Raw genomic sequence first — 27,164 nt, forward strand, 5'->3', positions numbered from 1 at the left:
CTGTAAAATGGGGATTAACTGTGAGTCTCACGTAGGACAACCTGATTACCCTGTATCTACCTCAGCGCTTAGAACAGTGCCCTGCACATAGTAAGCGCTTAACAAATACCATCATTATTAAATACTATTGAATGTATACTTAATCCTCATTTTAAAGATGAAGAAACTGTAACACAGAGAAGTTGTGACATGCCCAAGATCCCACAGCAGGAAGTGGCAGAGCTGGGATCAGAACCTGGGTCTTTGGACTCCTAGTTCTGAGATCTTTGTACCCTCCTCCTGAGTTTTTAAACATTATCCTAATCTTGAAAAGAGCCCAACCACTCAAGATTTTCATTTTGGTAGGGAGGATACATCAGGAATATGTGTTCATGTGTCTGGGTGGTTGGGGGGTAGGGGGTGGCGGGGAGAGGAGAGAGAATATGAGAGACTATGAGAGAATGAGAGATGCCTGCCAGCATGGTTTACTGGATACAGCACAGGCCTGGGAGTCAGAAGGACCTGGGTTCTAATACTGGCTCTGCCAATTGTCTGCTGTGACACCTTGAGCAAGTCACAACTTCTCTGTGCCTCAGTTACCTCATCTGTAAAATGGGGGTTAAGACTGTGAGCCCAATGTGGGACAGGAACCGTGTCCAACCCAATTATCTTCTATCCATGTTAACACAATCACTCATCCTATCGCACCTGGATTACTGCATCAACCTCCTTGCTGACCTCCCAGCCTTCTGCCTCTCCCTACTCCAGTCCATAATTCACTCTGTTGCCTGGATAATTTGCCTACAAAAATGTTCAGGACATGTCACCCCACTCCACAAACAAAAACTCCTCACCATTGGTTTAAAAGAACTCAATCACCTTGTCCCCTCCTACCTCATGTCATTATTCTACTATTAAAACCCAGTCAGCATGCTTTGCTTCTCTAATGCTAATCTTCTCACTGTGCCTCGATCTCGCCTATCTCGCTGATGACCCCTCGCCCCAGTCCTGCCTCTGGCCTGGAATGCCCTCCTTCCTCAAATCTGACAATTACTCTCCCTCGCTTCAAGGCCTTACTGAAGACCCATCTCCTCCACGAGGCCATCTCTAAGCACCTCCGTCCCCCTTTCTCTTCTCCCATTTCCTTCTGCATCGCCCTGACTTGCTCCCTTTACTTCTTCCCCTCTCCCAGCTCCACAGTACTTATGTATATATCAATAATTTATTTATATTAATGTCTGTCTCCCCTCCTCTAGACTATAAGCTTATTCTGTTTACTGTGCATTGTTCTCTCCCAAAGGCTCATTACAGTACGCTGCACACAGTAAGTACTCAGTAAATATGACTGAATTGAAACTACGCCAGAACTTTGTACAGAGCCTGGCACATACTAAGTGCTTAACAAATACCACAATTATTATTATTACTATTACCAACTCTACTGTATTTTACTCTTCCAAGAACACAAAACTGGGCATGATGGCAGCAGCAAAGTTTGTTGCTGCTGAGCCGCGTCTTGTAATGTGGAAAATCTAGCAAGTAGCAGTCGCCACGCTCAGAACAGACCCCTGGGGGCAGCCACTCTTGGGAGGTGGAAATGCTGATGGCGAGCAGCAGCCCTGTTTTCTCATCTTTTTTGAAGGAGGGGAGGGAGGGTGGGAGGGAAGCTCTGTGGACTGGTAGAAAGAGCACAGGCAGGGAGTCAGAGGATCTGGGTTCTAATTCTAGCTCTGCCTCTTGTCTGCTTTGTGACCTGGGGCAAGTAGCTTAACTTCCTGGCCTCAGTTACTTCACCTGTAAAATGGGGATTAACACTGTGAGCCCTATGTATTACAAGGACTGTGTCCAACCTGATTAACTCATATCTACCCCAGCACTTTGAACAGTGCCTGACACAAAGTAAGCACTTAAATACCATGAGAGAGAGAGAGAAAAGGCAGGGGTATGGTTACTTAAAAAAAAGTTGGTTTTTTTTCCTTTCCTATAGAACAAGCTGATCTTGTATGGTTTTTAACAACATAGAAAATATGCCAGAGAACACTGATAAGTCTTGTTGGACTGACTGAACATGCCCAAGGATTACAATCTGCTTATGATTAATTTTAAAACCCTTTAAGCTTTCAGTGGCTTTCTTTGCTCCCAAGGGAAAAAAATGCCGCAAGTCTGATAAAAATGCCTCTAAGGTAAAATGGCAAGGTTTATATCCACCAGAGATCATATTTCTTAACCATTACCTAAAGTTTCTTAAATCTCCTTCTAAACAAGGAGATTCCAAATCCTTCTGCATATACTTTTGGTACGGACAATTCAGGAAGCAGGTATATAAATGGGGCTTTTGAGACTCATAATTCTTCAACCCACATTTTGTTGTATTTAAAGGTCCAAGAACTACATCTCTGAGCACCTCTGTGCAATCTCAAAGCCTGGAGAGCATCTAAACAGGACTATCTCAGATGCAATTTCTAAAAGCACTCCAGATACATCTGTGTTCATCTGTAAAGCCACAAACGTACAGACAGTGAACCACCCTCATATGATCAGCAACCAAGGCAGCAGCAGGAGTTGAGGAAGCATTTCTATCTTCCCGGGTTCTTACAATTTCAGGAGAAGAGGGGGTGGTGGTTTTGCTCAATTTTACTGCCCCACTGCTGGCTATCCCCAACCCAAGCTTTCAGCACCTCCCTCCTTGGTCACTGCAGCCCGCTTCACTCCTGTGCTGGCAATTTGTCATGGATGCTAAGAAAAAAGGTGTGGCCAAATAAGACTCAAACTTCTTCCTTCTACAACTTCCACTGAACCACCATTAGACCGCCATTAAACCACCAAAATAAATGCCTGCGGTTAATCTTGCAAAGCCCCTCCTGCAAAACCTTAAGCTGTGGGGAAGGGTGACCCAAGGGGAAAGTTCAGAAGACAGAGGCGGCAGGCTCAACTGTCCAAAAGGGCCTCCACTTGCTTAACAATTGGAAGGACACCTTCCAGTTTCCTCAATCTCTACGATACTCTAGACTGGGTTAGAATCTAGTCTCACAAGGAGCAGTTCCAACAGAAAAATAATTTTTTTCCCTGGGAGTCATAATCAGTAGTTACCAATTGAAGCTATTTCAATACAAAGTTCACGCCAATGTAAAATTTACCTTATTAAAGGGTCAATTGTTTTTTCTTTTCCTAGGGCGAATGATTTTAATTGGAGAAGGTGTGTGCCTAGCATTTTCCCTAGAAGTGCTCAAATACTTTCAACTGTGTCCTGAATTCCACCTAGGCAGAAATCAAAACTGGTCAGACCAACTTTCCTGACTGACTCCAACTCTCAAAAGGTAATTATTCCATACAGGAAAGGAGCCCCAGTAGAGCCTCCCTGTTATACAATGACAATGAGGGACGTCGACATTTCACAGGATGCCAAGGACTAAGAATTTCCAAATAAAGATGGAAATATTTTAATAAGCATAATTCACCTACCCCTCATCTTACGCTCTTATTCTTATTCCTACAAGGCAAGCAACATTCATAACTGTTCACCCTCAGAATGTTGAACCTTTTCTCAAAAGAACTTTAGTTTTTGTTTTAGCACATGCTTTACTCTTCAATAGCGTCCTTGTGTATGTCCCAAGAGGTTGAGAGGGTGCATGCAAACATAATGACAGCTTAGTAGAAGAAGGATGCCTTTTTACTGCTTATGGCCACTGGTTTAAAAGAGGAAACCCAAACCAGTGACCTAAGCAGAAAAATCCCAGGAACTAGAAAGCAGGATGAAATACAGCACAGAGTGACACAAGCCCCTCGATGCATTTATACAGTACCTGGGTGCTGAATCTGTGAACATCGTCAGAGGCACTGACTAGATCAATGGAAGACATGGAGGAAGAGCGACTATAGGGCTACCAGAGACAGACAAAGAAAAAACCAAGTCATCAGAACAAAGGCACCACAGAGCATTCAGTACCAACTTCCAAACACAAGATAAAGAAAAGGAAAAACAAAGCACCATAAGAAACAAACACAGCAGCAAATACTGACTCCGTGGACCTATTACGTGCCGGTAGCTTTGCAAAGAATGTAGCATTTCCAGTAATGCGGAAAAATGTCATTCGGCCCCGATGAAGATGAGAGTTGATATATTTGGACTGGGGTTTTTTTTTTTGTTTGCTTGTTTGTTTTGTTTGTTTCCCCCCATTAAATGAGATGGTCTTGAGATGACCCCCTTTAAATTTTCTTTAGGGAGCTGCAAACAGTGAATTGCAAGAAAACATTTGACACAACTTAGAAAAATAAAACAATTAAAAAAGGAAGTACTGTCTGAAACTAAAACAGACAATTTGGACTTTGTGCTAAACTTCTCTGACCAAAAATCACGTAAAAGACTTCTGAGACAAACCAGAACTTGTTGCAAATTTGGAAGAGAATCTTACCTTTTGGACAAATCTATGAGTCCCCACGGCAGAATAGGCATCACCAGATGGTAAGGATGGAGGCCAGTGTAATCTGACTTTTTCACTATGAGACTAAAAGGTGGGGGAGGGGAAGGAGGGTAAAAAAAAAGTGAGGATTAGAAAGTGAAGAGGCAAAAGTAATTTCGTGATCCAGATAAAGGCTGGCTCCCCTGCAGGCCACACTTGGGAGGAAATGGGGCAGGTTTTCAGCCCTCCTTTCAACCTTGAGGAAATACCCAACCCAGCCCTAAAAAGCCCAGCATAGTGATGGCCTTCAAGTACTTCCTGCCCCTCTTGGCCTTGGATACTACCCTCCTCTAACCTTTTTAAAAATAAAAATTTAGCCAAAGAGGACCAGATAGCAGAATAAATAGTGCACTGTATCAAGATGCATTAGAATTTTGTGTTTGTCAAAAAGAAAAGTTATGAAGTATAGTACCCAGGAGCTGCAAGGGTTCTCATGCTTTGACCTTTGAAATTCTCTTCATAAGCATCCATCGAGACACCCGAAGAGAATAAGTAGAACAATCCTACTTAATCTCTTAGACTGTAAGCCCCACGTGAGACAGGGACTGTGTCCGATCTACTGTCTTATCTACCCCAATGCTGGGTCATTTTAAGTGCTTAACAGATACTATGGTTACAAAGTTAAAGCAAGTTTGAGAAGCAGCGTGGCCAAGTTGAAAGAGGCTGGGCCTGAAATCAAAGGTCCTGGGTTCTAATCCCAGCTCCGCCACGCATCTGCTGTGTGACCTTGGACAAGCCAGTAAGTTCTCTGTGCCTCAGTTCTCTCATTGACAAAATGGGGATTCATTACCTGCTCTTCCTCCTATCATGTAGGACCTGATCATTTTATTTCTACCCCAATGCTTAGTACAGTGCTTGTCACATAGTAAGCACTAAAATACTTAAGTCCTCTAGACTGTGAGCTCGTTGAGGGCGGGGAATGTGTCTTTCTGTTGTTATATTGTACTCACCCAAGTGCTGAGTACAGTAATTTGCACACTGTATGCACTCAATAAAAAATATGACTGAAGTACTATTAATAATAATACTAATAATAAAAAGAACCCACTCTGTATTCCCTAAGATCAGTTTTACAACAGTATGAACATTTACCATTTTTCTTCATGAACTAGTTCTCTGTACTTTGGTAAAACATTTCATAAGGTACAAAAGACTGAATGCATTACAAGATTTTAATTTGAAATAATAATCTGATTTGGAGTTTAAGATAAACGTACCTGTTCTTCTATTTTATCTTGTCTGTCAAGTGCAGCTTCAACAGCATCAAAGAATTCTTCCTCATTTATCAGACTATTTGGACCTTCCTAATTCAAAACAACATAGAACCAGAAAGGAGTTAAAAACATTAAAAACAACCCATTCCCTATAGGTCATTTGATCAGCTAAAAAAACAGATATATACAATACATAGACAAAAAAGAACTTCTACATTTTAACGCAAAGTCATGATGTACTCCCTTTCCCAAGTTTTTTGCATCTCTGGAGAGTCTCTCTCATGGGAACAGTTTTCATTTTAGCAAATTAAATATGAATTTAACAAAACATTTCTCTGTCCCCAAGCACTGCATATTCACACCAAAATATACAAACTAAGATTGGAATTTCAAATTCCTGGATAAAACATAAATTTGTAAAGTTAACCAAGTTAACTAGATAGGAGAAGGGTGGCAGGTATTTTCACCCAGGTATGTACCGGTTTGGGATGGAGAGAGCAGGCTGGTACAATGCCAGGGTCCCTGTTTCAGTAGGGCCACCAGGATGGTTTTACCAGTATGTCACCATTAATTTAAGGTTGCTTCAGCTCCCTCCACCACTCAACTGGCATCACAGATTCCGCAAAATGGGGATTGGGAGTAGGATAAACTGGTCATCCCACTGCATTTAACTGACCTTTCCTCAGGCAGCAAGCATTTTTGCCCCCTAAAAATCCTCTCACATCAAACTAATAGAAAAGTATCATTTGATTTCAGAAAGCAGATGGCATAGTAAAGGGAATCATTTTAAAATAAAATACTAAGGTACAGACTGAAGATTAGGACTAAATGCTCTAGAAAACAAGAAGAATCGTTTCCAGATTCTGTACTGGAGCTAGCAAATCTCGGTGTGAGATGCAATAAGAACAGTTCTGAGGCACTGTCTCGAGTTAGGTATTTGAATCATTAACTGAGAATTTACCTAAATGGAAAATTAACTTTGTAAACCAAATTATCCAACTGTAAATTCTGTATTCTATTTGTTTGATATGTCAATAATAAAATTGGCAGAGTTGAAATATTCAAAGTTACTGTTAATTGTAGTATTACTAATAATAGTACTTAAGGGCGTACTACGTGGCAATCACTGTTCAAAGCACTGGGGTAAATACAAAGTAATCAGGTTGGACACAGCCCCTGTCCCACATGACACTCATGCTCAATCCCCATTTTACAGATGAGGAAGTTAAGGATTTGCCCAAGGTCTCACAGCAGTCATGTGGCAGAGCCGGAATTAGAATCCAGGCCCTTCTGACTCCCAGGCCCATGCTCTATCCACTATGCCACGGTGCTTAGTGCAAAGCTCTGCCCACAGTACATGCTCAAACACCATTGACTGACTGCCTATGGAAACTCTGGTATTTCCTTTAATATGCTGTTAACTACGCAATTCCTCAGGCATTGAGTGCTTCCTATGACTTCACGTATGCTGTTAGAGCTAGGAGCTTTACCAGTATTCTTGGCTCAAAATCTACCATTTGTTACATAATAAATAGCCATTAATTATCTAGTTATTCATTTTAACTCCTGACTTCCAGTTTTGACATCTGACTTAAGTTTATAAGCTGACACTACTTTCAATAAGTGCTCATGACCAAGAGCTCTGATAGTGAAGTTAATAATGGTCTGTAAGGTCAGTGAGCTTTGAACCCAGAGACCTCTGTAATGTGGAGCCTGAATTTTCTGTGGAAGCATAAAATAAAAAATTCATACCTCATAATCTGGTCCTCCAAAATGGCATTTTTTCTTTAGCTCTGTCACAGCATTTTTGTACGCCTCTTCTATTCTTCTCCTTTTCTCAATTTCCTATTTCAAAAAAAACAAAACACATATGAAAATCTCTTCTTCTGTATTGTTGAATGAACATGTAATTTAATTATTAACTTTAAGTTTGCACTTCTCCCTTTACAGTGTATTGAAAAAAAAAGTTTCTTTAAAGCAAGGATCAGTGTTTATAAACTACAAGGACTCATCTGGTTAATGAATGACCTTTAACAAAATCAGGTGGGGAATAAGATTATTTTATAGGCAGAAAAGGTTGCAGGTTGCGTGAATGTGGCTATAACTACTTAAGTGTTTAGACAACAAAAAGAAAAATACGTCTTTAGTGAATCAAAAGATAACTTGACCATATTTTATGACAAGGAGAAAAGGAGGATGGGGAGGAATTAAACCAACCTATGACAGAAGTCCTTCAAAAGGAAAAAGTTATTTGGATTTTGTGAGAAAATTGAAATAAATAACTCAAAATATATTCTATATACTATAATTAAAGAATTCTAGATTGAAGTTTGCCTGCAGGGACAATAGCATCTTTGTTTTGCCTTACTGAAACACTAGAAAAACAAAGAAATTCAGGGCCTTTAAGATCTGGATTCAGAATACAAATACAAAAACAGTCACTAATTTAAAAAAAATTAATTCTAAATCCAAGAAGGAATGTACGGTAAGGAATGGGAAAAAGATAATTTTCCTGACCAAAGTTCAATGCAAAGATACATGGGGAATATCAGAGCAAAACTCTAGAAACCCACAAGAATATTTCTTTACTCCGCGGTGAAGGGAGAGAAACAGAAGACTGAATATGATCTTTATAAGGTAAACCAAAACTGTGAAACAAATATTCTCTAATCAAAACTATCACCCAACTACAAAAGCACATATGCCACTACAGTTGAGTCTTTAGAAAGGAAAAGAGAAAAGTAAAAAATAAAAGAGAAGAGATCATCATTGGTTAACACTCTAATGAATACACTACCCAAAGGGATTGCTCCAGTCATGTAAGTGAATCAGTAAAATTAGTATTTTACTTTCAAATATCTGAAAATCCTAATCAACAGTTGGAATAAACACAAGAACTTTCTTAAGGAAGCTTGCCTTCCCATAAAAGCTAGACACTACTTTAAGTTACATACTTGTTTAAAATCAAATTTAACTATTTTTAACTGTTTCTCTTGCTGAATGCTGTTAATTACCATGTTTTTGGCTCTAAACAGAAGCATCTCTAGTCCCAGCAGCCTTCTCTAAGATTCTCTAAGTGATGTCACAACAGAGAATGACAGCATCAGTTGCTAACCCAGGAATCAATCTCAGTGGCACAGACTTTTTACACGGAAAAATTGGGAAGTGTGATCTAATAGCATCTTCCAAGACATGACCATGATTTAAAGAGAGCCTCTTCCAAAGTCTGCCCACCTTATTTTCAAATTTTGTAATTCAAGTTGTCTCATAACTAACTTGGTATAGATTTAAAGGCTGGGATTCACCAGACTCATTTAATAAGAGACCTGTACCCAGTAATACAAAATATATAAAATGCCTAATATATGCAAAGCACTGAATTACCAGCTGGAGGAAAAAAAATACAGGGGTGAGAAACAAGGCATTTTTCCTGGCCTCCCAGGGGTTCATAATCAAAAAATGAAAAGGGGGAGAGAAGGCAGGCAACAGACATGATAAATGGAAAAGGGCAATAGTAAATGCAATAAGAGTAATAGGGTACTGTAGCTGGATGAGCAGAGTTTCACACTCTTTGCGGCTAAGAACACAGTAGTCAGAGGTGCAGACTTTGTAACTGGGCTTTCTTGTGCTCAGTTTTGGCCTTTTCAACTTCTAGTACATTCCAAACGCCGGGTCGCAAGGGAATGTGTGCCTTGCTTAAGCTATATCATCACTACCATTATAATACTCATTAGGCACTCAGGAAGTACCACCGATTAAAGGAGATGGAAAAGGAGAGGTAGTACATCACTGATTTTCTCTTTGCTGTTCTGGGGCTTGCCCGGTTCTACTCAGGTCTCCCAATTTAGGTCGGGACCAGTTCGTGTCAATCTGGGAGAGAAGATATTGCGGCAGCAGTCTCGAAGAGTATCTAAGAGATTCCCCTAGGCCACCCAGAGGACTCTAGGCAAAACTAGTCAGCTCTAGACTAACAAGACTGAACTACAGAAGCAGTATGGTTTAGTAGATAGAGCATGGGCTTTGGAGTCAGAGGATCTGGGTTCTAATCCCAGTTCTACCACATGTCTGCTGTGTGACATTGGGCACTTCCCTTAACTTCTCTGTGCCACGGTTACCTCATCTGTAAAATGGGAATTAAGACTGTGAGTCCTATGTGGGACACGGACTATGACCAACCCCATTTGCTGGGTATCCACCCTCGTGCTTAGGACAGAGCCTGGCACGTAATAAGCGCTTACATACCACAATTATTATTATGAGGGTTTAGTGGCGGTTTTGTTTTTTGTTTTTTTAAACCCACGGTCTCCTCTATATCCACCAAAGAGACCTGACGTATTCGCGGGGTGGGGAGGGCGCCAAGACCCCAAAGGCTTCTAGGTGGGACCAGAACTGCCATGTCAGCCTAGCCAAGATCCACAGAGCCAAGCACTACAAGGGCCAGTTCAATTCTTTTCTGGCCCTATTTCCAGTCGGGCAATCCATGGAAATAAGGTGTGACCACTCCCAGGAAAGCCATTTCACTTGTTTTGCTTCCTGCAAAGTGGTGCTAATATTTAGCAATCTACCTCTGTGGTCACAATGTGACCTTGATATACTATTCTAAAAATATAAGCTATTAACATTTCTGAAATCTGAACGTACTGAAACAAAAGACAACGTTAAAATGTTTCCCATATACTCTGCCAATAAAAGGATAACCTTTCAAGAAAAAACCCAAAAGATACCAAATTAAATCCTCTCCCTTCTGGCAGCAGTTAATATTTATGACACAAAGGCTTCTCCACATAATGACCATGGCTATTTGCGGGTTATCGACATCAGTTTTATGATGCAGAGCAGAGTGGAAGGTGAACAAGCAACAGGCTGTTAGTTAAAAATGAAACTTGACTAAGAATTGAGAATGATCACAGAATTAAAATAAAGTAAAAGAACTGTCAAGGAGACAGAAATGTAATGAGTATTGATTTCCCCGGGCAAGTCTCTCCCTAGAGTATTGGAACTGCTCAAATCCTGGTAGTGATGGGGAGGTAAAGGCTAACAGCTTGGGCAGCACACCCTGGGGTCTCTGCTGATTTTGGTAGATCATTGGACTGAAAAGTGAAAGGCATTTGCTTCCATCACCAGATTTCCAGAAACATCAATTTCTGGCCAAAGAATGACTTGGGACACTGCCACAGCAATTCTGCAGGAATAGAAAAAAAATTGCACCCTCCTATGCCAATGACTCCACAAGAGAGGCAAAGAGGAGAGTATAAACAGGACTGAGGTATCAAGAAGCTTATTCTCAAGGTTGGGGAGAAAAAGGCGGAGGAAAAAGGCTACATCTTACATTTTCTCTTGGTAGTTCGTCACATTCCGGAAAGCACCGTTCTAACCAACATTCTACCGGCACCATTTCTTGGCAAAAACATCACTCTTACATAAAGTCTACTAAACAGCTTCTCACAGAAGCACCATTTTTACAGAGCCCCGGGGCCAGGCCCTCCATCAAGAGTATTTTTTCTTGCGTTTGTCAAATTGCTACTGTTCTTGCCTGGAGTTCGCTTACCACAGTCCAGCAACAGGGACTTGCTCTCATGTTAGGGGACAAACAGGTCAAGGAAGAAAGTTTAAAAGCCCGAAACTTGGGTCACGTAATGGTTTTGAACAGATTCTGAATATTTTTGGGTTGAAAACACTGTATCTTGGGAAGACTTTCCAGAAGGGGAGAGAAAGAACTAGTCTATGTAGGGACATAGTGTGCAGTAGAGCCAATTGTACTGCTTTTCTGTGTTCCACTCTCCCTTCTAATAATTCTTGCTCTCCTCCCCACTAACAACACTTGCACTCACAGTTTGCTTCTCTATCACAACTGCATTTCCGGTTCAACCTATAATAATCTGAGAGATTGTACTCATATTCCTACACCAATTCCTCAAAATCCTCTCTACTGCTTAACTAGTTTCCCCCACATTTAACAAAAATAAAACATAATAATTGTGGCATTTGTTTAGTGCTTACTATGTGCCAAGCACTGAAATAAGCACTGGGGTAGATAAAAAATAATGAACAAAAAACAAAAATAAATAAAAATAAAATAAAAAATAATTAATCGTGTTGGACACAGTCCCAGTCCCATATGGGGCTTGTAGCCCTTGTCCTACAGGGGACACCCAGTCTAAGTAGGAGGGAGAACTGGCATTTAATACCCATTTTACAGATGAGGAAAATGAGGCACAGAGAAGTCAAGTGACTTTCACAAGGTCACACAGCAGGCAATTGAGGGAGCCGGGATTAGAACTCAGGTCCTTCTAACTCCCAGGCCCACACTCTATACCACGTTGCTTCTCTCAATTTTGCTCTCAATTTCTAGGCAAAAGAAAAGCTGCATGGCCTAGTGGATAGCATTCTGGCTCTGCCACTTGTCTGCTGTATGACTCTGGGCAAGTCATTTCACTTTTCTGTGCCTCACTTATCTGTCAAATGGGGATTAAAACTGTGAGCCCCATGTGGGACGTGGACTGTGTCTAACTTGATTACCTTGTATCTACCCCAGCGCTTACAGTAACTGGCATATAATAAGCACTTAAACTCCATTAAGAAAAATACCTAAGGAAAGCAGTATTTTCTCCACAGGTTGTAATAAGAAAGACTAATCTCTAGGTAGCAACTGGAGTGTGCATTCTCTGCCACATTTGAAACAACGAGAGTGCAAGTCTAAAATTAAGAACTCTCCATTATAGTCAATTATAGGAAATTTCAAGATGCTGTTCTGAACTTCATCCCTTGATGGTCCTGTGGGAACAAAAGGGGTCCAACTCCCAAGTTGATGTGGGAAGGCATCAGAAGAAGGTAGGCCTCCTGCACGGGGAGAGATGGATGGGAATTAATGCAAAGGTCAAACATTACCATTATTCTTAGCCTCCTATACAGTAAATAAGGAGGGTGATGGAAGAATGCCTGTTTGTATGCTAATGAACAACTATGCATATCCTATTAACCCTACTTTGAATGTTTATGTTAGAAAGGCATTCAATTGTTACCATAAAGCCTATATTAATTAGATAGGGAGTCACACTGTAGTGTAAGACCTGGATGTCATGTTTGAGTCCACTCTTTCTTAATCTCCCAGTCTCAACCTCCCAGTCTCCCCAGTTCTTATTCTGCAATATTTCACAGATCCTCCCCCTTCTTAATATAGATCAGGGAGTTATTTGAATATTTAGAATATGTACAATTCCTCTCACTGAAGACTTTATTAACCCTTTCGGATAACTAATTTCTCACCCTATTTAAGGTCCAGGGGAAACTCATTGGCCAGAAGTGAAATTAAAACAATTCCCACAGGTGCTGAGCCCTCTGATGCTGGCAACTGCTTATTTCCCTACTGTTTATCTGCAACATCACTGCCAGGCATCTCCACCAAGGACAAAGAAAGTCCCATGAGACAGTTTGGGGCAGACTTATCCTGGCCAGACCTAAATAGGCACTAGAGCCAGCAGAACCTCCAGCAAGCATGTGCTGGGGGAAAAACAACAAAATCCCCAACGACCCATTGTGTTACTGTTACACACAAACTTTGCTCATGTTCAGTGCTCACATTTAGCCTACTGCCAAATCCTGCACCACATCTCCCAGGGCGGAGGGAGCAGTGTGGCCTAGTGGAAAAAGCACGGGTCTGGGAGTCAGAGGATCTGGGCTCTTATCCCAGCTGTGCCACTTGCCAGCTGTGTGACCTTGGGCAAGTTATTTAACTTCTCCATGCCTCAGTTCCCTCATATGCAAAATAAAAACTCAAACCTGTTCTCCCTATTTACATTGAGCCCCATGTGGGAACGGATTATTTTTTATCTACCCCAGTGCCTAGTACAGTGCTGGGCATATAGTAAGTGCTTAAATATTATTATTATTATTGGTCCATTCCTCAAACTACCAACCTCAAAAAAATTTTTTTTTAATTCTGAGGCATCACTTTTATTAAAACTTCTGAGGCTTGAATGTTTAGAAATGGCAGTATGTTCTGCCCTGTTTCACCTAATAATCGTGTTAGTAAAATGAAGTAGGCATTTCGTATAAAGCTTGTGCTTTTTTTTCTTTCATAATTCTTGGCTCCAACTGCTCTGTAAACCCACTCGTCAGTTCCCAAAGAAATGTCATCTCACCCTTCCTCCTCCAGGATCATCCTGTTATTCATTTGCCTGTGAAAAATACAGTAGCTGCTGTTTTGCTACCATACTAAGTAATTCTTTCACAGATAATTTTCAGCATTTTTAAAATAAACTTTGGCAGCCTACTCTTTATTGTGGAGGGGACTGCTCTAACTGCTTGGGAACCTCAACGGTCTCTGGGATACTGTTTCCTGATCTCTGCTAAGATGGGACTGGGGGAAGAATATTCTGATCTAATCAGAATCATCGAACCCAAATGGCCATGCTAGGTGTGGACCTGAAATTCGTGGCTTTCCCTGACCTGCCTGGACTACTGCTACAGCCAAGAATCTATAGTTCAGCTAAATAGTAGTCAGAGTATTTATTGTTTGCTGCGTGCAGAGAACCGTCCTAAACCCTGGGAAAGAACTCACTAGTGGCAAGTAGACAAGGTCCCTGTCCCTCAGAGAAGCAGCATGGCTTAGTGGAAAGAGCCCAGGCTTGGTAATCAGAGGTTGTGGGTTCTAATTCCGGCTATGCCACTTATCAGCTGGGTGACCTTGGGCAAGTCACTTCATTTCTCTGTGCCTCAGTTACCTCATCTGTCAAATGGGAATTAAGACTGTGAACCCCATGTGGGACAACCTGATTACCCTGCATCTACCCCAGTGCTTAGAAGACTACTTGGCACATAGTACTCGCTTAACAAATACCATCATTATCATCACCATCACCTCCCCAGAGGGGCTCATAATAAAAAATGGTGGCTTTGTCACTGTTCTGTTTCTCACTGTTGCTGCTGCCTCCTATTGTAGGAGAGTGGAACATAAAATGGCAGTGCTGGACGTGTCCCCACTACAGGGCAAAATAAGCTGCAGCCAAGATCTAAATACATACTTCAAAAGCTGAAGCTGAGACAGACACCCTGAGGTGGGTGTCTCCAAGTAGTCAAGAGGAAGGTACCAAAAGTGGAGAAACAGAAAATATGTGCAGGGGAAGTCATGTGATAGAAAGGCATGTCCCTGCTCATGGCCTAGTGGAAACAGCGAGGGAGGGCCTGGGAATCATAGGACCTGTATTCTAATCCTACTTCCACCTTTCCTTCGAACAGAAACTCATTACCATCGGCTTAAGGCACTCAATCAGCTCACCCGCACCTACTTTATCTCACTGATTCCTACTGCAACTTACTGCGCTCGCTCCTCTGACGCCAAACTACTCATGGTACCCTCAGCCTTGACTACCTTCCACCAACACTTTGACCACATCCTCCCTCTGGCCTGGAACTCCATTCATATCTGACAGACTGCCACTTTTCCCACTTTGTACTAAAAGTACATCACCTCCACGACGCCTTCCCCGCCTGGCATCCCCTTGATATTCACCCCCAACCCTCAGCAGTTATGTATATACCCATAAATTCATTTCACTGCTCATCCCCACCTCTAGACTATAAGCTGTATGTGGGCAGGGACCATTTTTCTACCAACTCTATTTTACTGTGCTCTCCCAAGTGTTTAGTTCCATGATCTGTACATATTAGGTGCTCGATGAATACCATTGATTAATCTATTGAGTTTGTCCTCCTGGATCTGGGCTTCTGCACTTTCAAAGTGTGGTTTCTAACAGTGATAGCCTGATTTCAATGGTTATCCACTCCTAGAATCCTGCAAGAATTCCAATGCCCTTTCTCCCCAATTTAGAAAAGCTGGGAACACCATTCATCACCTCTCAATGCACCTGCTGAGATGAGACAAATAGCTGGGGTTGCAGTCACCCTCAGTAACAACCCTTAATGTTCACGGACCAGCAATTTAACTTCTGCTCCTCCGCCTATTTATCAAGAGCGAAATCTTTGCAGTAGACACCAGAGAACTTTGAATTTCTTAGAGCAACACAATTTAGTCTAATTCTACGCATTCGATATTTAGTTTACGATCAAAAATGTCAATTTTGAATGGCAGTTCTGGCACTACACCCAAGTGTTGGGGTCGGTGCGCTGCGCCAAGTGGGAGCTCAGAATATACCACTCCTGCTGCAAATGACATCAAGTTTTAGCTTTGAACACAATTCACTAGGTGATACTACAGAATAGAAAACAAAGCTGTATTCTTAGAGGCACATATTTATCACCATTCTAGCACAAAAGAGCAGGTGACATTTCAAAATAAATGCTGTGGAAAGGTGCCTAAAGCACCTAGAGTGTGACCTCACCCTGCTCTTTTTGAAATATTCAACCAATAAGCCCTCATTTTTTAAACAGTCAGTTTTTGTATTGGACTCTTTTAGGATTGTATTTTTATGGTCTGAATTTTTGAACAGGATTCTGGATGATCATTGGACAGCTGACTGTACCCCTTGATGACAGAAAGATTTGCCCCAAACCTCTTGGTGTTCAGGTGGTGACTGGTCATGCCTGGGCTCACTTGGGAAGAGGACAGAGGGAGATCAGCCCCTCTCTAAGGACTTCAGAAAACCCCCATTCCTAACCATCCCAGTAGATGGGTGAGTCTTAGGTCCTGTGTCCCCCATCTCCCCTATACTAAGCTGTGGGGTAGATACAAGGAAACTGAGTTGGACACAGTCCCTGTCTCATAAGGGGCTCTCACAGTCTTAATCCCCATTTTACAGAGGTAACTGAGGCATAGAGAAGAAGTCACTTGCCTAAGGTGACACAACAGAGTGGCGGAGCAGAGATTAGAACCCAGGTCCTTCTGACTCCCAGGCCCATATGCTATCCACTAGACCAAGCTGCTTTTCAGGGGCCTGGAGAAGATTTTGGCCCCGAATCCAGTATCTGGTGCAAGGTAATGCAGCTGGCTCAAACAGGCAGGTATTAGGAAAGGTACTGACTTTTTTGCATGCATTTCCCAATGCTGAATTTTGTCCCGACAAATGAACAGCCCCAAATCCTGACTCTGGCTTACCAGAATGGTAAAAACAGAAAAGAAAAACTTTTTTGGATTGTGAGCGGAATGTCCTTTTTCACTAGGTGGCTTGACAGAAAAGGCGGCACCTGTTCAATGGTTTAAAATCAATAAGGCTGTAAACACCAAATGAAGAGTAGACTGCTTGAAAATGACCAAGAAGAACCATACCTTATCCAGTCGCTTTTGCCAGCTGTCCTCACGTTTCATCATGAGTTCAATGCAATGAGAAAGCGTGGCAAGGATTCCAGCAGTAGTTGCCTTGAAAGTTATCGCTTCTCCCTTAAAGTCTATGCCATTGATCCCTTTGGGTGTCACATGGGGAAATACTGAAAGAGAAACAGATGGTTCAAATCCTGAGACCCCACTTGCAAATGCAGAGGGGGAAAAAAAAAAGATAGACCACCACAAAAGAGCACTACACCACAAACTAAGATTTCTGCCGGCTACCAAAAAGCTTTCTAACCAGAAGTAGTTCAACTTTACGTTTTATTTGAAGACCAACATTTCATTAGTCTCCATCTAGGCACAGTAAGGAGAAATTGGCTTCCTCTCACTGAATTGTATTCCCCCAAGTCTTCTTGCTCTACTGTATTATTCTGTGCTATGAATCATGTGGGTGGTGGGAGGGTAATACTTTAACAATATCACTTTGACAGTTTAAAGTGGGACCTAATTGTGGTAGAGCCACCTTAAAAATGTTTTATGTAGTGATAATAGTCAAATCCAATAAACAGGAAGATATTACATATTCAAAGTCAGTTATCAAAGTAAAACGTAAGCCTTCAAAACATTTAACTACATTGATTTCAGGTTAAAATTGATTTCATGTTATGATCAGCCTGACAATTAGTTGCTACAAATGCTCAAAATGAATCAGTCGCTTAAACCAGATCAGGAAGCATGCATATCATTTCAAACTAAAAAGACCTCTCAATCCCATTTCTGTCACTCGAACAGTATCCGTTATCTCCCCACTTTCAACAAATTGTAACTGAATAATGGACGAGGATCGATCCTTTTAATATTTTGTGATCCGTTGTTCTTCACCTGTTACTTGGTAGAGATTTATAACTTCATTTTATTTTACTTAAACTATTTAACAAATTTTCTCCGGGATAAGTGTATATACATTCTTTGAGAGGAGGAGTTTGGCTTCAAAAATTGCTATTTGCCTTATAACAGCCTGCAAACAGCTACAATCTAAAGATCTTGTGGCCTTTGGGAATGCTACAAAACTCCAGCGTTTGAGGAAAACAATCAGAAATCCCTCAAAAGAATGGACCAGATGCTTGATTTGCATATAAAATTGGATTCAGATTTTTTAAATTTCCATATTCCCCACAAAAAAAGCCCTGTTTTCTTTGGAGATTTTAGATCGAGTTAGTCTGATCCTTCCAGCTGCCTGCCACACAAACACACCTCTAGATCCTCCTACCTTGGATCTTACATTTTTACTCTACTGTCTTCTCTGAAATGACACTGTTCAAAGCAAATCTCACTGTACTGGATGAACATTTTCCCCAAAAGCAAATGAACCACTTGCAAGCATTAGAGAAGCAGTGTGGTTCAGTGGAAAGAGCCCGGGCTTGGGAGTCAGAGGTCATGGGTTCGAATCCCGGATCTGCGATTTGTCAGCTATGTGACTGTGGGCAAGTCACTTAACTTCTCTGTGCCTCAGTTACCTCATCTGTAAAATGGGGATTAACTGTGAGCCTCACGTGGGACAACCTGATTACTCTGTATCTATCCCAGCGCTTAAAACAGTGCTCTGCACATAGTAAGCGCTTAACAAATATCAGCATTATTATTATGAGAGAAAATATTCTGGCCCTCTTTTCATTGAGATATATTATTGTCTAGAGTCCACAGGAGGATTACTTCTCTGGAGAAGACACCAATGCTAGGAAAAGTCCAGAGAAAACATGGAAGAGGCAGGCCAGCAGCTAGATGGATAGAGACCATAACAACGATAACGGAACAACCATTAGAAAAGTTGTGGATTATGGCAGAGGACAGGACGTTCTGGAGAAAGTATATCCATGGAGTCGTTACGAATTGGAAACGACTCGACGGCACTTAATAAAAGAGTCCACAGAGGGCAGAACAGTTGGAAAGAGACCAGAACTAAAGAAAAGTATGGGCAAGGGAAGAGGGGTTTGAAATATTTTTCCAACCTAAATTCAAGAGAGTGAAGATGAACCCATTCACCACTCTAAACCTAAAAGACAGTGAAGAATCAAAGTCAAATGACTAAACTACATGTTAAGAAGAAATGCTTAGAGAAAGGTCAAAAGAAGTCCTACCACTCTAATCCAACTTTCTAAAGTGGTTTGGCTGAGGTCAGGGCAAGGAGAAAGATAGAATATTCTTGACTCTTGATTCTTTCCTAGTTGCCAGGACTCTGTGTTCCTGGCATCCTAAGAGTGCCAGGAGGAATTTAGAGAAGCCCAGGGGAAATTTTTAAAAATGTATGCATGAGAAGAATTGAATAGGAACAAAAATACAGACGCATATGGCTTTATGTAGGAATCTATCTTCAAAGAGCAATTATAGATAATTACTACACAGCAATTTCCACCTTTTGAGTTGAAAGTTATTTGCTAAGAATCATAGATTCTTCAGAAACCTGAAAACAAAACTTAGCGATAGGGAAATGTGCCAGAAAGTTGGGGGGGGGGGGGGGGGACACACGTCTTTAAAAGGATAACGGCTAAGAGAAAAGGACAGGGAAGAGAACATATATCACTCTCCCAGAAACCTGCTTAGGTCCCTCAGATCAGAGTGGCCTCCACCTCTTACTTAGGGTTTTTCTGGACTGTGCGGGCTAACGGTTGGGAGAGGGAGAAGAGAAGAGAAGAAAGGTAAGAGAGGGAGAAAATGCAGCTTTTGCTTTACCATCACCACCACCACCACCTCCACACGTGCAGTTTCTGCATGTCCACTGGACTATTTTTGGACTTCGGCAGAGTTCTACCTCGAAACACACAATGTACAATTCTAAATAAAGGGGATAAAAAAATAAACAATATGAAATTAAAACTACATGTAAGTCCTATTTTTCCTCAAAAAACAAAGCTATTTTATAAGGGTAGAATATCCTAATATTCACTTTAATATGAATGAAGGGCCTCATTTTGACAAACATAGCTCACAAGGAAAACTATGATAAAAGTGTTTGATCAGGGTGAAATCAACGTCAGCTAACAAAAATAGTATTAAGCTGTCATACCAACCTTTCAGATTTTACCGTGGGGGGGATTAGTCACCATTATCTATCTTCGAGTTAGTGATTAAAAGAAGCTAATTGGAGAGAAATTCAGCCCATTCACAAGAAAATGGAAGATAAAGCTAAAATCTTGTTTCTTTTTCCAGTCTCAAGAAAGGTCTATTCAAGTTTGTCAAGAGAGCTTCTGGATGAGCAGATTAGATAATGACCACTGGATGAAAAATGTAACACAATCAGAAAATCCCTAACACCCTGAAGTGGAAAAAAATTTATGCAAGGAAGCCTGGGGGAGGAAACCTTTCAAAGCCGGTTTAAAAAAAAACCAAAAAGATTCAGAAAGTAGAAGGAGGAATGGGTGGATAGAATATAACAGAGCTCAAAGTTCTATCATCAAAACACTCCTTTCTGTAGGGTGGGGAAAGGAAAGATTGAAAGCTTAGTCCACCTAATTCTGGTATAATGTGGGGCTTGTGTTCTTGCAGAAACTCACTTGAAGGAAAACTTGTGCTGCAGAACTCAACCCGTTCTGACCTTGCACCTGTGTGCTCACGCATAAGCCGTTTCTTCTGACACTGTAGTGCACTACATCCAAGCAGGCTCACAGTGACAAACGAAGGGGTTTTTTTATGGTATCTGTTGAGTGCTTAGCACGTGCCAAGCATTGTACTAAGGGCTAAGGTAGATACAAGCTAAACTCATTCATTCATTCATTCAATAGTATTTATTGAGCGCTTACTATGTGCAGAGCACTGTACTAAGCGCTTGGGATGAACAAGTCGGCAACAGATAGAGACAGTCCCTGCCGTTTGACAGGCTTACAGTCTAATTGGGGGAGACGGACAGACAAGAACAATGGCAATAAACAGCGTCAAGGGGAAGAACATCTCGTAAAAAACAATGGCAACTAAATAGAATCAAGGCGATGTACAATTCATTAACAAAATAAATAGGGTAACGAAAATATATACAGTTGAGTGGACGAGTACAGTGCTGTGGGGATGGGAAGGGAGAGGTGGAGGAGCAGAGGGAAAAGGGGAAAATGAGGCTTTAGCTGCGGAGAGGTAAAGGGGGGATGGCAGAGGGAGTAGAGGGGGAAGAGGAGCTCAGTCTGGGAACGCCTCTTGGAGGAGGTGATTTTTAAGTAGGGTTTTGAAGAGGGAAAGAGAATCAGTTTGGCGGAGGTGAGGAGGGAGGGCGTTCCAGGACCGCGGGAGGACGTGACCCAGGGGTCGACGGCGGGATAGGCGAGACCGAGGGACGGCGAGGAGGTGGGCGGCAGAGGAGCGGAGCGTGCGGGGAGGGCGGTAGAAAGAGAGAAGGGAGGAGAGGTAGGAAGGGGCAAGGTGATGGAGAGCCTTGAAGCCTAGAGTGAGGAGTTTTTGTTTGGAGCGGAGGTCGATAGGCAACCACTGGAGTTGTTTAAGAAGGGGAGTGACATGCCCAGATCGTTTCTGCAGGAAGATGAGCCGGGCAGCGGAGTGAAGAATAGACCGGAGCGGGGCGAGAGAGGAGGAAGGGAGGTCAGAGAGAAGGCTGACACAGTAGCCGGGCTATAACGAGAGCCCGTAACAGTAAGGTAGCCGTTTGGGTGGAGAGGAAAGGGCAGATCTTGGCGATATTGTAGAGGTGAAACCGGCAGGTCTCAGTAACGGATAGGATGTGTGGGGTGAACGAGAGGGACGAGTCAAGGATGACACCGAGATCGCGGGCCCGAGAGACGGGAAGGATGGTCGTGCCATCCACGGTGATAGAGAAGTCTGGGAGAGGACCGGGTTTGGAAGGGAAGATGAGGAGCTCAGTCTTGCTCATGTTGAGTTTTAAGTGGCGGGCCGACATCCAGGTGGAGACGTCCCGGAGGCAGGAGGAGATGCGAGCCTGAAGGAAGGGGGAGAGGACAGGGGCGGAGATGTAGATCTGCGTGTCATCTGCGTAGAGATGGTAGTCAAAGCCGTGAGAGCGGATGAGTTCACCGAGGGAGCGAGTTGTAAATGGAGAACAGAAGAGGGCCCAGAACTGACCCTTGAGGAACTCCAATAGTTAAAGGATGGGAGGGGGAAGCGGCTCCAGCGAAGGAGACCGAGAATGACCGGCCAGAGAGGTAAGAGGAGAACCAGGAGAGGACAGAGTCCGTGAAGCCAAGGTGAGATAAGGTATGGAGGAGGAGGGGATGGTCGACAGTGTCAAAGGCAGCAGAGAGGTCAAGGAGGATCAGAATGGAGTAGGAGCCATTGGATTTGGCAAGAAGGAGGTCATGGGTGACCTTAGAGAGAGCAGTCTCTCTAGAGTGGAGGGGACGGAAGCCAGATTGGAGGGGGTCTAGGAGAGAATGGGAGTTAAGGAATTCTAGGCATCGATTGTAGACGACTCGTTCTAGGATTTTGGAAAGGAAGGGTAGTAGGGAGATAGGACGATAACTGGAGGGGGAAGTGGGGTCAAGAGCGGGTTTTTTAGGATGGGGGAGACGTGGGCATGTTTGAAGGCAGAGGGGAAGGAGCCCTTGGAGATTGAGTGGTTAAAAATAGAAGTTAAGGAAGGTAGGAGGGCAGGGGCGACGGTTTTAAGAAGGTGAGAGGGAATGGGGTCCGAGGCGCAGGTGGAGGGGGTGGCACTTGCGAGGAGGGAGGAGATCTCCTCTGAGGATACTGCAGGGAAGGATGGGAAAGTAGGGGAGGGGGTCGGTGGGGGGGAGGGGAGAGGCGGAGGGGTGACTTTGGGGAGTTCAGACCTGATCGTGTTGATTTTCGTGAGGAAATAGGTGGCCAGATCATTGGGGGTGAGAGATGGGGGAGGGGGAGGAACAGGGGGCCTAAGGAGAGAGTTAAAGGTCCGGAACAATCGGCGGGGGTGACGGGCATGGGTGTCGATGAGGGAGGAGAAGAAGCTTTGCCTGGCGGAGGAGAGGGCAGAGTTAAGGCAGGAAAGGATAAATTTGAAGTGTGTGAGGTCGGCTTGGTGCTTGGACTTTCGCCAGCAGCGCTCAGCAGCTCGAGCATAGGAGTGTAGGAGGCGGACGGAGGTGATCCAGGGCTGTGGGTTAGTGGAGCGAGAGTGGCGGAGGGAAAGAGGGGCGAGAGAGTCGAGATGAGTAGAGAGGGTGGAGTTGAGAGCGGAGACCTGATCGTCGAGAGTGGGAAGAGAGGACAGGGCGGCGAGGTGAGGAGAGATGCTATTGGAAAGACGGATGGGATCGAGAGAGCGGAGGTCTCTGTGGGGCAGTAGCGAAGATTTACAGGGGGAGGGAGTGTGAGAGATGAGGCAGGTGAGAAGGTTATGGTCAGAGAGAGGGATTTCAGAGTTGGTGAGGGAGGAGATAGTGCAGCGGTAGGAGATGACGAGATCGAGGGTGTGACCGAGTCGGTGAGTGGGCGGGTTGGACACAGTCCATATCCCACATGGGGCTCACATTTGTAATCCCCATTTTACAGATACGGTAACTGAGGCATAAGGAAGTGAAGTGACTTGCCTAAGGTCAAAGAGCAGACAAGTGGTAGAGTCAGGATTAGAACACAGGTCCTTCTGACTCCCAGGGACATGCTCTATCCACTAAGCCATGCTGCTTCTCTTCCTAATATTCATGTCTCAATTCTTTTTCTGAATAATATCATTTAATGTAGACACGCTGTTGACTTTGTGAGCTGTGTATTCTATCCAAAAAACTCTACTAGCGAAAATCCCAAACTTGGCATTGACTTTACTTACGCTTTTCCTTAGTGCCATTAGTATTGTGCAAGAAGTCTCCATCAGACCGTGTTGTCGGGAAACCATCCTCATCATCTTCCACCACTAGACAAAGAAATGAATAGACAAGTGTGTTTAACTGAGGCCCCTTTAAAAAAAGTTTTCTGAAAACTTGATGTGTGTGTCTATGTACATACATACTATATATTTTATATGTATATTTATGAAACTTTGAAATGTTTGGTAATTGTTTATAAATTGAGCAGAAAAATAAGTTGAAAGACCTAATTAATAACACCCAGAACTGTACAGACAAGAGCAAGAGGCAAAAAGAGCCAAAGTTGCTGATATCGTGCGGTACCTAGACAAATCACTTTTATATCTGTTTAGGGAGGAGAAGAACTTATACTACTGCCTCTAAGAAAGGGAAATTTGGTTTGGGGAGTTAATTGCTTAATTAACCTTTATCCCTCTGAAGTTCATCCTTGGAGACTGCATCTGCACAGGCGTCAAAGTACTTCTGCAAAGTATCCACCTGGCGACACAAAATGTCTCGAAAGGTTTCCATTTCAGCCAATTTTTCCCGCAAACTATGGCCTTTCTGAAAAACAAATGGAGAAAATAAACAAACCCAGATTATTAATTTCAGTATAGCCAAGCAAAGCAATCTTGTTATAGTAGCCCAGGCAAAGGAAATACATTAATTTACAACACATTACAACAATTTAGGGTAAAGGTTTCAGAATCTCATTTAATTCCATTATCAGTATTTTTCTACTCCTACCTTCAGAAGGGGCAGCAATAAGCACTAGTTCAAAGGAAACAAGGGAGCAAAGCACTAGATGACAATGGGGAGGGAAGATAACATTTTTAGGCAGTTAGGAGGGTTATGAGTCGGTACTGACTCACCTTGAAGGATGAGGTTGAGGTGGCTGAATAGCCACTCGCTCCAGACACAAGTGACACCATCGAACCATGGCGGCGTAAGCTCGACTCAGAGCCATACCCAGATTCGGTCTAAAAAGCAAAACGAAGAATGTGATGAGTTCCTTAAAAAGAAGACCTCCAAAGGAAACCATTTTTATGAAATTAAACAAGTTATTTTCTTTTCCAAACAGTAACTGGGATTAGATCAGTTAAGTCATTTTTACAAATCACATGGTATGTAATAACTCCAAACGACTGCTTCGAAGAGAAGGAAAGAGAACCAAAGTTGCAAGGGGTCCCCCCAGAAGTGCACACACTCCAACTTTACTTTATTTTTACTAGTCTGAGCTGTCAGTGTGGAACCATAAGTTCATTTTTTGACACTGTTGATAAAGGTTGGCATTTTCAAACAAAGAAAGTTGACATGTCACTAAAGAAGCTCACTATGCCTAGGGATCAAGGGCTCTTGGCTTTTCAATGACCTAACATTCAATGACTGAATCTAAACGATGACTGATACTTAACCGTTAGCTGTAGTTTGTGTTAGCTGTAGTGCTAAGCACTTTACACGATGCCAGATCATTTTTCTCGGTGAAAGGGCTTTTGGGGAGAAATCAGCACTGCTTTCACTTCCCCACCAATACGGGACGTTTGAAATTAAAGTCCAGTCCATTAGTTCACTCTGATTACCCTGATTAATTTCTACATGCACTCCATAGGAGGATCAACTAGGACAGCCTCCATAGCTTCCGCAGCAAAGCACCCCTGACAAACCTCATCACCCGGTAAGGACAACTAAATTAAAAGTTTACTAAAGTTAGAAGAGTGCCCATATAGTTTCAAGTTAGTAGGTGATTCAAATTTCAAGTTACAATTCCTAAGGTAATTACTAAGGGGATTATGTTTCTTTTCTAAAACAATGTTATTCATTCACAATAGGTGCTGTATTTAACTGGTTCCCATCATCAAAGAAGCTTCCTCCTGTAAAAAAAAAAACCCAAACATTAAATGTGATGTTTCATTCAGCAGCCTAATACCGCATTTCTTTGTTGGATTGTGGTCCTATACTTAAAGAGAGTACCTTACTTAAAATAGGCTCCAAAAAGATCTCATTTTCACCTGGTAAGTGTGCTGTCTTTGAAAAATGTGTCCTTCTACCAAACTTTGGCTAGATCTCAAATGAGCAGGATACTGCGTGGCTCAGTGGAAAGAGCACAGGTTTGGGAGTCAGAGGTCATGGGTTCGAATCCCGACTCTGCCACTTGTCAGCTGTGTGACTGTGGGCAAGTCACTTAACTTCTCTGTGCCTCAGTTCCCTCATCTGTAAAATGGGGATTAAGACTGTGAGCCTCATGTGGGACAATCTGATTACCCTGTGTCTACCCCAGCGCTTGAACAGTGCTCTGCACATAGTAAGCGCTTAACAAATACCAACATTATTATTATTACTCTTAGAGATGTCTCAAGCCTTCTTTAATATCACCCCCATCAACAGCGGTGGTATTTATTATACATATACTGTGGGCAGAGTCCTGAAGATTAGTGAATTTACAGCACTATTATTAAGATAGGACCCCAGCTCTTGAGAAAAACTCATATTCTGTTGGGGAATTACACTCCCTGAAGCTTAGTGAATTTACAGAGGTATTAAGACACCGACCCAGCCCTTGAGAAAAACTCACATTTTATTGGGGAATTACACTCGTGTTTAACTCTACAGTAGACTAAAACCAGATACAACAAACATGAACAGATAAATACTTGCTTGGAGCCAAGAGAGCATGCAGGTGAAATAAGCTAGGAAAACAAGATAATTATGGGTTTAATCCTAGCATGAAAAGGCTTCAGGTTATAATTACCAAACACAGAGGTTTATGGAATGACTTCATTACAATTTGTCATAGCCATTCCTGAGATAAAACAAGAGGAAAGAGCTGCAGAGTTTCCATATTTTGCTCTGCTTTTGAAGCAAGTCGGTGGGGAAGGAAGAGAGAAAAACAAATCTATCAGGACCAATGCTAAAAAAAAGTTATCAAAAGAAAATGTTCTATCCTATGCACAGTAATAGTGGTGGGGAAAAATATTCTCCTTGTAGGATAGAGCTCTATTTGGGCTTAGGAAAGTCCTTCTTTACCTCCCCTTTCCAACCCCAAGACACAAGTGCCCAAGTGACTAGCTAACTGCCCTTATTTCCCTGATTTCACTGGTGCTTGAGGACAATACCAATGCAATTCACCAGTCATTTAACTGAGCGCTTATTGTGTGCAGAGCAAGATACTAAGCACTTGGGAGACTGTAAGCTCACTGTAGGCAGGGAACATGTCAACCAACTCTGTTATACTATACTCTCCCACGCACTGAGTACAGGGCTCTGCACAGTAAATGCTCAAAAAATATGATTGATACAACAGAGTTGGCTGATGTGTTCCCTGCCCATGACTAACACAGGCTGCCTTTTTCTAAATGAGGATACCCCAGATCAAACATAAGGGGCTGGGTTGGGTCAGCAAAAAGCCAAATCCAGTTAGGTTCAGCTAGCCCCTGGCAGCCTTCCCTCAGAGAAGGGGCAAAGAGGCCACCCAACTTGGAAGTGGCCCAGAGCCTCCTTCCAGGGAGGACTGCAG

The 27,164-nt window shown here is 42.6% G+C and overlaps 1 protein-coding gene across 4 annotated transcripts in view; it reads right to left on the bottom strand.

The window, feature by feature from the left end:
- Positions 1 to 27,164, bottom strand: part of CERT1 (ceramide transporter 1) — a 101,370-nt gene that overhangs the window by 18,009 nt on the left and 56,197 nt on the right. The window contains exons 4-12 of one of the 4 annotated variants that reach the window (XM_039911312.1): positions 24,523 to 24,630; positions 24,076 to 24,214; positions 23,635 to 23,718; positions 19,605 to 19,706; positions 16,878 to 17,035; positions 7,406 to 7,498; positions 5,657 to 5,743; positions 4,392 to 4,484; positions 3,783 to 3,860 (exon numbers count right to left, since the gene is read on the bottom strand). In XM_039911312.1, coding sequence (XP_039767246.1) covers positions 3,783 to 3,860; positions 4,392 to 4,484; positions 5,657 to 5,743; positions 7,406 to 7,498; positions 16,878 to 17,035; positions 19,605 to 19,706; positions 23,635 to 23,718; positions 24,076 to 24,214; positions 24,523 to 24,630 — 942 coding nt within the window. The remainder of the gene's footprint in view (positions 1 to 3,782; positions 3,861 to 4,391; positions 4,485 to 5,656; positions 5,744 to 7,405; positions 7,499 to 16,877; positions 17,036 to 19,604; positions 19,707 to 23,634; positions 23,719 to 24,075; positions 24,215 to 24,522; positions 24,631 to 27,164) is intronic. The other 3 variants (XM_039911310.1, XM_029072751.2, XM_029072761.1) reach the window with 3 other exon arrangements.

This window comes from Ornithorhynchus anatinus, chromosome 1, assembly GCF_004115215.2.
Source record: "Ornithorhynchus anatinus isolate Pmale09 chromosome 1, mOrnAna1.pri.v4, whole genome shotgun sequence".
NCBI classification, from domain to species: domain Eukaryota; kingdom Metazoa; phylum Chordata; class Mammalia; order Monotremata; family Ornithorhynchidae; genus Ornithorhynchus; species Ornithorhynchus anatinus.